This window comes from Colossoma macropomum, unplaced genomic scaffold, assembly GCF_904425465.1.
Source record: "Colossoma macropomum unplaced genomic scaffold, Colossoma_macropomum, whole genome shotgun sequence".
Taxonomy (NCBI): Eukaryota; Metazoa; Chordata; class Actinopteri; order Characiformes; family Serrasalmidae; genus Colossoma; species Colossoma macropomum.
The window spans coordinates 2,353,690-2,367,285 of NW_023494805.1; the positions used below are offsets into that span (position 1 = coordinate 2,353,690).

Below are 13,596 nucleotides of genomic sequence, written 5' to 3' on the forward strand. Positions count from 1 at the left end.
GGTCTTCAATTGTAACCATTAAGAAAACAATTCCCATTAGAAAGCCATCATGTTTTCATCCTTCAGGAGGTACAAATCTCCATTAGTGACTATATCAGATGCCACCAGGAACCAGCAGAAACACGTAATGGTTTCTATGATTTTCTCAGCAGGGCTGTGATGACCATACAGTCCAGCAGGTGGCGCCAATTCTATAACTGAACACCAGAAAAGCGGAGAAGTAGAAGATCTGCTGATGGTCAGTGCTGGAAGGAGACGAAGAGGAGCTGCTCTGCTGGAAGTAAGGAGATCTTCCTCAGTCTTTGTTTACATTTCGCTCTTTACTGATCCTCAGAGAAATGTTGGAGAGATGTTCACTTCCGGAAAAGCAGCCACATATTAACACCAGACAGTCTTTGTGTTGGCACGAAGCTGAAGTCAAGATTCTTGTTCGAATTTTCCGTTCCACCTTAAATGGTGCAGCGGTTATTATTATAACTGTTAGAGTGTAGCCGCTATACACCATTTAAGGTGGAACGGGAATATTCGAACAAGAAGCTGGAGAATAGGAAGCCGACTTCAGCCTGGTTGTGTAGGCTAATGCTAGCTCTTTAGCCTGTTTCCTTGCAGTGTGAAGGTCTGTTTTGGTTAAACCGATCCTTTAAACGGTGTTTCAATATGAACTGATTCTTAATTTGTGCTAAAACGCCGCCGAGTTTTCAGATTAACCTGTCTAAGTTTGTCCCAAAGTCCTACCGTCCTTTATTCTGTGTGTTAACATTAATGTTAAAGTGGAATTCCACCTTTTTTTTTTTTTAAATTCCCCCTTAATTCAGTGTGTGAAATGTAAACAGTGATTCAGAGTGGTTTGGTGTGAAATGGTTCAGATGTCTTTACAGTGGTGGTGATAGGAACCAGGGGTCACCATGACTACAACACTAATATAGACATTTTATTTACTATCCAGAACCACCAGTGAACCCAATTTTTTTGTTTTGGTGCTTATTCCTAGTTAGTGCTATCAAATAACAGACTTAATATCTTACATTTAGGAGATATTCATTGTAACAAACGTGCGTTTTACAGTGAAATATTAGTGTGTTGCCAAAACCGAGCTTCTCAAAGTCATCCATCTTTGTTTAATGGCATACCTCTTTTTTTTAGCGACCAGTCAGAGGCTTTGTCGCGTAGCATCTTTGTCTGTGGAGTTCGCCCAGCTGTCATGTGCGCGAGATAGAGAACGAAGCCTCCACGTGACGTCTGCGGTTGTTTGTTTTCTCCACAATTACGTCTTTATATTGTTTGCTGAAGCCAGGCGAATGTCGTCTCCACAAGAAGTATGCTGAGGCCCTTAGGCTTTAACGCAAGAGTGCACAACTCTGGTCCTGGAGGGCTGGTATCTAGCACATTTTGGTGGTTCCCCTGCTCAAACACACCCATTAAACCTGGCAATTAACAGATGGACATCAGCCCTCCAGGACACCTGCTTTAAAGATTTGCGCTAGTAATGTAATGACGTCTATCGGACACTTCGTGTATGAGGGAATTTGATCTCTTCATCGCTCTTAACAATGTGTTTATCACGGAAACTCTTACACTGATAGCGATAAAAATATGCATCGTACGGCACTTGGTACAACCACCAATAATTCCGTGTACCACTTGACTTGCACTTCATACTGAGTTTTACATCTATTTCTCTTTCTGTTCTCCTCCAGAAATGAGTGAGTGCAAGACGTCTCCTGATGAGAGTATCTGCTCTCCTGCACAGCACATACTTACATCCAGCATGCACCAGGAGATGCAGACAAGTGAATCTTCCACGCTGCTGAAACCAGAAGAGATTAAACATGAGGACATGGAATCTGTAATAAGCTCTTGCACTCAGGACACATCCCCGTTTGAGGAACATGAAAGCGACGAGAGTATTCACCACTGCTCTGGGTGCGGAAAGAGTTTTGATGATCTGAGTAACATCCAGCTGCACCAGTGCATTCACACCGAAGAGAATCCGTATTACTACTTGGAGTATGGGAAGAGTTTCATCCTACACGGTCATTTCCAAACACAGCTGCCTGTTCACAGCGAAAGAAAACGACATCACTGCTTAGAGTGTGGGAAGAGTTTTAAAGAGCGAGGTCATCTCCAAACACACCAGCGGATTCACACGGGAGAGAAGCCGTATCAGTGTTCGGAGTGCGGGAAGAGTTTTAACCAACAGAGTAATCTCCAAGCGCATCAGCGCGTTCACACAGGAGAGAAACCGTATCACTGCTCGGTATGCGGAGAGAGTTTCAGTAGACGGTCCAACCTCCAAAGACACCTGCCCGTTCACACAGGAGAGAAGCCGTATCAGTGCTCAGACTGCGGGAGGAGCTTCAGAGAGCGAGGTCATCTCCAAACACACCAGCGCATTCACACCGGAGAGAAGCCGTATCACTGCTCGGAGTGCGGGAAGAACTTCAGCATACTGGGAAGTCTTCAAAGACATCAGCGCGTTCACACAGGAGAGAAACCGTATCAGTGCTCAGACTGCGGGAAGAGCTTTACTCTGCAGCACAGCCTCCACATACACCAGCGCATTCACACGGGAGATAAACCGTACTGCTGCTCAGAGTGCGGTGAGAGTTTCACCAGACAGTACAACCTTCAGAGACACCAGCACGTTCACACAGGAGAGAAACCGTATCACTGCTCAGAGTGTGCAAAGAGTTTTACTAGCTTGCAGAATCTCCAGCTACACCAGCGCGTTCACACTTGAGAAGATGCATTAACTCAGCTTGAGCAGTCGAAGTGCTTTGAAGACACTGATGTGCTGAGGAGGCAAAAACTCATGTTTACATTTGCTATTTAAATATTTCCAATCGAGGCAGTTGTTAACATTGTAAAAAGAGATCCTGACTTTCTCTTTCTTGTGTGATTTGTACAATACCGCTCACAAATTTGGGTTTGCTTGGATCATAATAATAATTGTTATTCAGTAATTATGTATAGTGTAGATAGAATTGCAATAAACTAGACACCAAAACTGAAACCAGTACTTTATTCACAGTTTACAGTATTTTGGGAACAACAGAGTTAGGACAAAAAAGGTGTTAGTAAATAATAAGCTATAATTTACTGTTTAATGGAGTTTGTTGTCACAAAAACACAACGAATAGCTGTTTAATTAGCAAGATTTGGTCATCGTTTTTCAAATATGAGGCTTTGTGGATGTCATTTTCTTTATAAGTTCATTTTCAATGCTGCACAGATTTCACAATTATCATGAAATCACTTACAGCTCCGTTTATCATCCAACATTTCTTCATTTTCACAGCTTCCTACAAACTGAGACTTAAAACTAAATTATTTCATTGTAGAATTATTTTATACACACATCTTTAGAAGAAATTGGTTTTATCTGAATGAAATGAGTGACCCCAAATTTTTGAGCAGTACTGTATACTCACTGTTTTCCATTGACTGCAGATTTTAGTTCTTATTTAATACGTTTTCTAGAGGAAATGAGCTGTAGACACCTGGTGGGTTTAGAATTACAACATGACATTTTTGTTAAAATGTAGTTATGTACATATTGTTAATGGGTTAGTACTGACTGTTGTTGCTGTGGTGAAAATTTCTGAAACAATCAAACGTTGTCATAAGGCTCCATGTGCAGTTTAGTCAGTGCGGCTGATGAATGTGGGTACGGCAATTTTTGATGTCCTCAAGTTCAGCAGTAAGTTGGTTAACTTGGTTATAAAGCTAGATTAAACTAGCTTTTAGACTTTTTTATTTAATAAATGAGGTGCTAATTACCGACAGTCTGTTGACACTTTGCGCTGGTGGCAGTGGCCAGTTTAGTGGGTCATCTGCTCTACTAAAACAAACACAGGCACAGGAACTTCACTTAGAAAAATGGGGTGTTTGGACTTACGAGCTGAAAATGTGATGGCATTAGATACATTAATCGTGGTATTTAAGTAACTTTTTACTTAAAATGGATAAAAATGATTGAAAGTGCATTTCAGTGAATGAAAATGGTTTATGTTGAGCCAAAGACAATCCCACTCCAACAAACTGAAATAAACACTGTAATATTGAGATTTTGTTCAATCAGCAGTTGAACTTTATGTTGAGATAACAGAGTCTGTGTGTACTGACTCTACTCTGTTTGACTGAATGGAAATGTGTGGCATAATTAACTTCAGTTAATACAAGAAGTTAAGCTAATTAACATATGGTTAGTGAAATATGACCTGCTTTTTGGCTCACATTTCTGCCTAGTACGCTAAAAGAGTAGGTTCTTCAAGGGTTCTTTTGTAAAGACAATGGCTCTATTTAAAACCATGAACACTCAAAAGAAAAATTTGCTTGATTAAAGGGTTCTTTGCATGGGGAAATGGTTCTTCAGATTGGTGGAGAATGTGTTGTATACGGTTCTATATAGAACCTGTTTGAAAAGGGTCCTTCTGTTACAAGCTTGACATCATACACAATAGCAGAACCCTTTTTTGGTGCTATATAGAACCATATACAACATATTCTCCATCAATCTGAAGAACCATTTCACCATGCAAAGAACACTTCAGGCTTGCAAATGGTTGTTTGACTGTTCATGGTTCTATATAGGTTCTATATAAAGAACTCTTGAGGAACCATCTTTTTTAAGAGTGTAGAAAGGGGATGAAAGATTTTTTGTTTGGTTGTTTTTTTGTTTTGTTTTGGGTTTTTTTTTGTTAGTTTTTTTCCTTTGTTGGCTCATTGACGTCATTTGACTTCATAAAACACATTATGCATATTTTGACATATCAGAAATTCGAGAACATAAGTACTTACTTTCTGTTCTGGAACATGTTCATTTTCAGCTGGTGGGATGTGCTTTCAACACATAATTGAAAACCTTGTCATATTGCAAAATCCCTGTTGAATTTCACTGAGCGCATCCTGCTTGTTTGGGAACGTTGTAATTTTGAAAGTTTGGCGTAACATCTGCAGTACATCAGAGGCAGAGAGATTCTGCTACAGCGTGAACTGAATGAAAGATTTTAATGTATGCTTTTAACAGAAGACTTTCAGTAAGTGCTTTTAACAGTCATTTGGGGAACAAAGTCGGTCAAATCATTGTATAGACTAAATCTGCTCTTAATGAACTTGGATAAGTTGTAAAAATATACAAATTGTATTAGGAAATAGTGGTTTAAAACATTGCTGTATTAAGATGATTTGGTTTTAGGTGCTGTATTTCCTTTTTCAACAATTAATAATGTGACATGGCGTGTTTTAGAAATGTTTTTTCCATTGAAAATAAAAAATGTGTCCAAAAACCTTGTATCTGTCTCTGAGCTTGAATAATGGCAGCCGTGTTAGTGATCCAGCCTCATTATCAGATGTCTTAATCAGATTTAAAGACCTTAATCTGATCTAAGAAATCAGTGTGCCATCTACATGAACACTTAATAATCAGATAACTGCAGAAATCAGGTGCTCACTCAGTTGGGTTTGCAGAATGGTAGAAATCAACTTGTTTTTGTTATGGTGAGAGAAGTTGAAGGTGCGTTGCAGACTGACAGTTCAGACTCAGTCTTCAGCCTGCGGTGGTGGTGTGAGGGAAGGCTGAGAACTTGGGCTGGAGTTCTGGGCGGCTTCTTCCTGGAGCTCGAAGGCCAGACCCCTTCTTATACCTGTGGCAGGACTGATGTAGGACTGAGGAACAGCAGGAGGTGATGGTGGGGGTGGTTTTGTTTGGTGGGGAACTATACCACAGGAAACTGAAGCCATGGAAATGTATAGGTTTTTACACTGGAAGGAGGAGGAGTTTCAGGCCTGCTGAACTCCCAAATGCAGGCTACTTTTCCAGTTAGAAGAAATTACTCTGCTGAGAAACACCAGTGACACCTTTAAGAGTGTCTGTTGGTTCCTGTTGGTGTTGAATGGTCTAATGGTGTTTAGTGTTTTCCTAATGGGATCTAAAGGTGTCATACAGGAAACTAGTGGTCTCTACCATTAAGCAAATTCCTATTGGAGAGCAAAACCATCAGGTTTCAATCCTAATGTTTTTATTGATCATCAGGTTTCAATCCTGATGTTTCTATTGATTGTCAGGTTTGAATCCTAATGGTCATCAGGTTTCAATCAATGGTTCTAATGGTCTTTTTTTCAGCAGAGTACTTAGCTAGCAGTGCTGATGTTAGCTGGCTCTTCAAAGTTTTTTTAGTAAAGTCATTGGTTCTATATAGAACTTTAAGGTTTATATAGAACCATTTAATGTTTAAATGGTTCTTTGCATGGTGAAATGGATCTTTAGATTGATGGAGAAGGTGTTGTATATGGCTCTATTATAGAACCTCTTTGAAAAGGGTTCTGTCTAGCACCAAAAAAGGTTCTTCTGTTACAAGCTTGACATCATAACAATAGCAGAACCATTTTAGTGCTAAATAGAATCATATACAACATATTCTCCATCAATCTGAAGAACCATTTTAACATGCAAGAAGCTTGCAAATGGTTATTTGACTGTTCATGGTTGTGTATAGATCCATTGTCTTTGCTAAAGAACCCTTGAAGAACCATCTTTTTTAAGAGTGTAAAAAGGGGGCAAAAGAATCTTTTTGAAAGTGGTTCTATATAGTACCTATTGTGACGATGTTGTAACAATAGAAGAACCCTTTTTGGTGCTATTTAGAACCATATACAACACATTCTCCATCAGTCTGAAGAACCGTTTTACCTCCAGCAGACCAGCAGGTGGCGCTAGTTCCATAACTGCGGTTCTCCAATACCAACAAAGCGGAGAAGCAGAAGATCTGGCCCATCACAGAAGCTGCTCTGTGGACAGTAAGGAGATGTTCGCACTTCTGGAACTGGTTTATGCTTCGTTTTCAGAGGTTTTTAAGAGACACAGTTGGAGAGATTTCCTTTTTAGAAAAGTAGATTGAAGTCAGATGACTGTTCGCCAGGTTCATGTTCGAATTCTCCGTTCCACCTTAAATGGTGCAGTAGTTACAGGCTAGCTCCCCAGGCGTCGTAATAATAACTGCTGCACCATTTAAGGTGGAACGGGAAAATTTGAGAAAGCTGACTCCAGCCTCGGAGACTGAAGCGTTCATGGTGCACACCTGGCTCAGTATGCTAATGCTATTGCTAGCCTGTGTTTTTGTTTGATAGAAATCCCTGCTGAAAAAAGACCAACAGAACCATTAGGATTAAAACCTGATGGTTTTGCTTTCTAATGAGAATCGGCTTGATGCTCAGCATTAGAGACAACTAGTTTCCTGTAGGACACCTTTAGATCCCTTTAGGAAACCATGAAATACATCTGAAATCAGAACACCCGTTAAACCATTAAGAGTCCTTCACACTGTGATATCAACCCATCAGGAAAACACAGAATGCCATTAGTGACTGCTGGACACCACCAGGAACTTTTTAATGGTTTCTATAATTTATTTTCAGCGGGGAAGTTTGTTTTGAAAAACAAAAACAAGCATATATGCATGAAAGTGATGCACTTTTTATGGTTTAAACAATAGATCCATGTTTATTGCGGGAATCATACAGTAAACACTTCAATAACTTTTGTTTTGGGACAATTTTTATTTTTGTTTTTTTACAGTAAGGAATTTCATGTCTTATATGTATATATGCCAAACCAAACAGATCTCATGAACCAACATGAAGACACAGTGTGTTTACATGTACTTAATAATCTCAAAACTGCAGAAACCAAGATTGTGTCAGTAACTGGTTTAGTGTGTTTACACTTAATAATCTGATAACTGCAGAAAACCAGACTGTGTCAGTAACTGGTTCAGTGTGGTTACACTTAATAATCTGATAACTGCAGAAAACCAGATTGTGTCAGTAACTGGTTCAGTGTGGTTACACTTAATAATCTGATAACTGCAGAAAACCAAATTGTGTCAGTAACTGGTTCAGTGCGTTTACACTTAATAATCTGATAACTGCAGAAAACCAGACTGTGTCAGTAACTGGTTCAGTGTGGTTACACTTAATAATCTGATAACTGCAGAAAACCAGATTGTGTCAGTAACTGGTTCAGTGTGGTTACAGTTAATAATCTGATAACTGCAAAAAAAAACTTGTGTCAGTAACTGGTTCAGTGCGTTTACATGTACTTAATAATCTGATAACTGCAGAAAACCAGATTGTGTCAGTAACTGGTTCAGTGTGGTTACAGTTAATAATCTGATAACTGCAAAAAAAAACTTGTGTCAGTAACTGGTTCAGTGCGTTTACATGTACTTAATAATCTGATAACTGCAGAAAACCAGATTGTGTCAGTAACTGGTTCAGTGTGTTTACATTTAATAATCTGAGAACTGCAGAAAACCAGATTGTGTCAGTAACTGGTTCAGTGTGGTTACAGTTAATAATCTGATAACTGCAAAAAAAAACTTGTGTCAGTAACTGGTTCAGTGCGTTTACATGTACTTAATAATCTGATAACTGCAGAAAACCAGATTGTGTCAGTAACTGGTTCAGTGTGGTTACAGTTAATAATCTGATAACTGCAAAAAAAAACTTGTGTCAGTAACTGGTTCAGTGCGTTTACATGTATTTAATAATCTGATAACTGCAGAAAACCAGATTGTGTCAGTAACTGGTTCAGTGTGTTTACATTTAATAATCTGAGAACTGCAGAAAATCAGACTGTGTCAATAACTGGTTCAGTGTGTTTACCCTTAATGATCTGATAACTGCAGAAAATCAGATTGTGTTTGTAACTGGTTCTGTGTGTTTACATGTACTTAATCTGATAACTGCAGAAAATCAGATTGTGTCAGTAATTGGTTCAGTGTGTTTACACTTAATGATCTGACAACTGCAGAAAATCAGGTTGTTTCAATAACTGGTTCAGTGTGTTTACCCTTAATGATCTGATAACTGCAGAAAATCAGATCAGTGTGTTTTCATGCTCTTAAATAATCAGATAATAGGGAAACTTGAGGTCTACATGAGTCAGGCAGCAATCGTATTTCTGGTTTACACCTGGCCAGTAAACCCTCAGAATAAGATGTGACGTAAATGTAATGTAAAACATCGAGTGACTTTAGTTGAAAATATGAACACACATCATCTAGAAGATGAAGAATATTTAAATCCTTCATTTGGTCGGGCATGTAGTCGGTTTCAGCGTCACTCCAAAAGTGCTGTTCTGCGTCTCACAGGTGCTGTGTTACATGCTGCTCACTGTTTTTGGGACAGCACTCTGTTTTCACACATGCTCAGACTGAGAGAAACAAAATCAATCAGAGTGAGAGTTAACATGCACTGAAAAACCTCATTGCTGAGCTGAAATCCAGCCTCTTTATCAGATGTCTTAATCAGATTTATAGACCTTAATCTGATCCAAGAAATCAGTGTGCTGTTTACACGACCACTTAATAATCAGATAACTGCAGAAATCAGATATGCCCACCTCTAATGCAGAAACGGCAACCTCTTCATCCCTTTTCATGCCTTTCAGCTCTCAAAGCTGATGTCAATTTCTTATTCTCCAGCTTTTTGCTCGGATTTTCCTGTTCCACTGCTGCACCATTTAAGATGGCACGGGAAAATGTGAATAGGAAGCCAACTTCAGCCTCTTCAGCTCTCAGAGGTCTCTCCACCGCTGAAACGCCTCACTGATGTTAACATGGCTCTCTGCCCTTGCCTGATCTAAGAACAACTTTCTCCATCTTTGTTCTTCAGATGTTCTCATTGATGGCTGTTTCTCAGCCATCTCTCCTTTTTGACGATATATGGAGTTCAGCACATAGCCCCTCCCCTTCCCCCCTCTCCTGTGCATGAGTAGGAACTTCCCCTGTTACTGACTGGCTGGAAAAGTGTTGTGTCCTTTGGCCTGAGAAACTTAGTTTATTTCCCATTTATTTCCCATTTTTACAGAGCCAGGGATTTATGATTTAGCAATATAATGTAATTAAATTTTTATACTCCCATCTTCTTATACTGGATAACTAAGCATTGTGGAAGGCTTTTTTGTCTGAGAAGTGTGGTACATGGGTTGATGATGGCTGCAATACTCTGACTTGTTAATGAAGGCCAGTTGCTTTTTTGAGCAGTCTTTCAGCTGAAATGTTTGATTTTTTGATTTTGATTATCAAAGTTTTTGTCTGAAACTAATATTGACTATGTAAAATACCTAAGAATTTTGTCAGACATTTATCATATTTGACATTGAGTTTTGAGTATTGTCTTTGTTTTTCTTTTATCTTCCAGAAATGAATGATTTATTGGTGCAAGTCTTCTCCTGTTTCAGGTACCCTCTTGCCAGCATATTTTAATTTTACGTCCACAAACCCCAAGTGGAAGATGGCATCCAGAGGTGCTCAGCAACCATCCTGTGGTCCTCCCGACTCTAACACATCTTGCAGACGAGGGCGTAAAAAAGAGGACAAGGAGAAAATTCACATCTGTTCAGAGTGCGGAAAGAGTTTTAATCGACAGAGTAACCTCAAAGCCCACCAGCGCATTCACACAGGAGAGAAGCCGTATCATTGCTCAGAGTGCGGGAAGAGCTTTTATCAACTGATTAATCTCCAAACACACCAACGTATTCACACAGGAGAGAAACCGTTTTGTTGCTCAGAGTGCGGGAAGAGTTTTAATCAACAGAATAATCTTCAGTTCCACCAGCGCATTCACACAGGAGAGAAACCGTATCACTGCTCAGAGTGTGGGAAGAGTTTTACTCAACAGAGTCATCTCCAGCTACACCAGCATATCCACACAGGAGCAAAGCCACATTGCTGCTCGTACTGTAACAGAAGTTTTAGAGACAAAGGAACTCTCAAAAAACACCAGCGCCTTCACACAGGAGAGAAACCGTATCAGTGTTCAGATTGTGGGAAACATTTTACTCTACAAAGTAGTCTCCAATCACATCAGCGCATTCACACAGGAGATAAGCCATATTACTGCTCAGAGTGTCGGACTTGCTTCAGACATTTGAGAACTTTGAAAACCCACAAGTGTACTAAGATTGAGGAAGAAACACATGATCCAATTTTGTTAAATTAGAACTGTTTTTATTTTGTTTTTGGTTAACATGTATTTTGTAACTGGTATCTTTGTTTTTGCACTGGGAATGAGGATAAGGTCAAGGCTGTAAGAATCATGTAGTGGTGGTAGTATATGTCAGTGTTTCTCAGCCCTGGTCCTGGAGGCCCACTGGTCTGCGCCTGTTCAGACTGCAGGCAAATTGAGTTTGTTTCCCAAATCAGGTCTTTTAAGACGATTGCCTGCACTGTTATTTGCAAGTGATCAGAAGTGCGTGTCCAGACATCACCAGTCTATCTTCGAGGAATTCTTCAGCATTCTCTGGCATGAGCATGAATCTTTGGTGCTGTTCTTGAATCCCAGCACTTCCGTCACTCTTGATTTAACATGGTCATTTTTTTGTTGTGAGTGACAGAAGACACTTTGAAATCCAATTTGAGTGGCCAAAGAGCCACCATTTCTCATGTGGCTGTCTAGACTATCAAAATCAAATCTGGGTGCAATCTGGATAGGTCAAGAATTGGATTTGGGCTGGCAGTCTGAACAAGGCCTTTGTGTTTTCCCTGACCCAACTAATCAGACTATTATCAGCCACTTACTGAGTTGAAGTGGGTGTGTTAAAGCAAGGAATATACAAAAATGTGCAGGGCTGTGGGCCACCAGGACCAGGGTTGAGAAACACTGCTATATGTGCATGCATGCCCAAAAATACACATGCAAAATAGCTACCTTCTTCTTAAATTCAGGTGTGACTTGACATTATTTCTTTGGACTTAGGCTATATAGTCTTTTGGCATGTTAACTCTAGAGTATTCAGTTGTAAGGGTAGCTGAGGTACCTTGTTAAAATTCTTAGTGACTGTTGGAGAAATGCACTCAACAATTCATAAAGAGGAACACAAAAATATCCCAGTATGCATTTGAAAGCTGTATGCTCAACTTTGTAGTCTCTTGAAAGTGCAACAGTGCTAAAAAGGAGCTTGTGTCCTTTTCAGCACTATAAGAATATGATTAGCTATGTCTTGCATGTTAGCTGAGCTATAGTTTGCAGAACATGCACGAGTGGTCTCCAGCCCTCCTCCATGAGATCTACGTTCCTGCAGAGTTTTGTTCCAACCTGCACCTAACATGTTACCCCTCCTTTTAAAATGCTGCCTACTTCTTGCCAAACACTAATGCATCTAATCCAGCCAATCAAGGACTTCTGAAGAAGTTAATTAGCTGGTGTGACAGATTGTGGTTGGAGCTAGATTGAACAGGAAAGTATATCTCCAGGACCAGGGTTTGTTACCAAATGCAGTGCCGTAGTATAAAACAAAGTTTTTTATTAGCCTGCTGATTAATGTACTGTAAAACATTTTAGACGTCATGTTTCCAGATATAAAATGAGAACCAAAAGTGCATTTCTACAAGTGTTTAAAACTTGTAAAAAAACATTTTAAACATTTTAAATGCTTTCAAAAATTTGTGGGGACATCGCTAGTGTAAATAACGCCTATGAAAGAGCTCTTAATAAAGGCAGCTGTTAATACCGCAGAAAAAGAGATCTTTCTTATGTTTTTCTCTTTAATCGTGTGATTATTATACTATTGTGTAATTGACATGCCTTATTGTCTTCGTTTTTGTCTTGGATCTGAATCTTAACCTCTATTTGATACGCATTTGCCAAAACAAACACGCTATAGACACCTGTTAACTGTTAATCAGCCAAATGTATAGTAATGCTTCACAAAAGCTTGTGTCCCTGTGGCCTCTTCATATAAAGGTGCAAAAAATCTGCCCTTTTCTGAGCAGGTGTACAGTTTGTGTGGGCGGGCAGGGTCAGATATCTGCTTTGCAGCTCAAATGGAACAGCAAGGCTGTGTTCAGACTGCAGGCAAATTGGATTTATTTCTCAAATCAGATCTTTTAAGGTGACTGTCTGCACTGTTATATGCAAGTGACCAGATCGAATTTGGGTGTCCAGACATCACCAGTCGCCATAGTAACAATGTAGGCATCAGTAACTACGTAGCTACGCTGGTAACATGGATTTCAAACACGGATGCAGAAGAGATGGAGGAGCATCATCTCGCCCTCCAAACTCTACAGAGTTCTCTTCATAATCATGAATCTTTGGTTGTCTTCTTGAAGCCCAGCACTTCCGTCACTTTGGAAGTGACATTGACGTTGTTTGTCGCGTTTCAAATGATGCAAAAAAAGACACTTTGAAATTCTTTGCTCACAACCGCTTCAGCAGAGGTTTGGAAGCAGCTTCTCTCATCTCTGGTACTGGAGAGGAATAACTAGTAACGTTTGAGTTATTTGAACACAGCTTGAGAGTTTTCGGTTCTTTAGGATAGATGGCAGTAAAGACGAGCAGGTCAAACTGCTCAAACTCTTTTTTGCTATTTTCCCTTTTGTGACACTTATCCCTTTGGCTGTCTTTCTTTGAATCATCAGTTATAGAAATGATCATAAAACATTTTTTTAATAAATCTAATATGGACAATTTGGTTTTGGGGGTTTAATTTTGTTCTCTAATGATTAATCTTAATATTTAAGTATTTTACACTGTCTTAAATTGCAAGTGATATCTTGGGAGGGTGTTTTTTAAGCTTGTGACAGAATACAA

The 13,596-nt window shown here is 39.5% G+C and overlaps 2 protein-coding genes across 2 annotated transcripts; both read left to right on the forward strand.

Moving 5' to 3' along the window:
* The first annotated feature begins 216 nt into the window (after window positions 1-216).
* On the forward strand, window positions 217-4,354 carry LOC118826341 (zinc finger protein 239-like). The gene is made up of 2 exons (XM_036597289.1): window positions 217-280; window positions 1,698-4,354. Exon 2 carries the CDS (start codon window positions 1,700-1,702, stop codon window positions 2,738-2,740), a length of 1,041 nt encoding a protein of 346 aa, XP_036453182.1. The 5' UTR covers window positions 217-280; window positions 1,698-1,699; the 3' UTR covers window positions 2,741-4,354.
* Window positions 4,355-6,747: 2,393 nt separating this feature from the next.
* LOC118826368 (gastrula zinc finger protein XlCGF49.1-like) lies at window positions 6,748-13,472 on the forward strand. Its single transcript, XM_036597328.1, has 2 exons — window positions 6,748-6,798; window positions 10,244-13,472. The coding sequence occupies exon 2, from the start codon at window positions 10,297-10,299 to the stop codon at window positions 11,002-11,004; it is 708 nt and encodes a 235-aa protein (XP_036453221.1). The 5' UTR covers window positions 6,748-6,798; window positions 10,244-10,296; the 3' UTR covers window positions 11,005-13,472.
* Window positions 13,473-13,596: the final 124 nt, after the last annotated feature.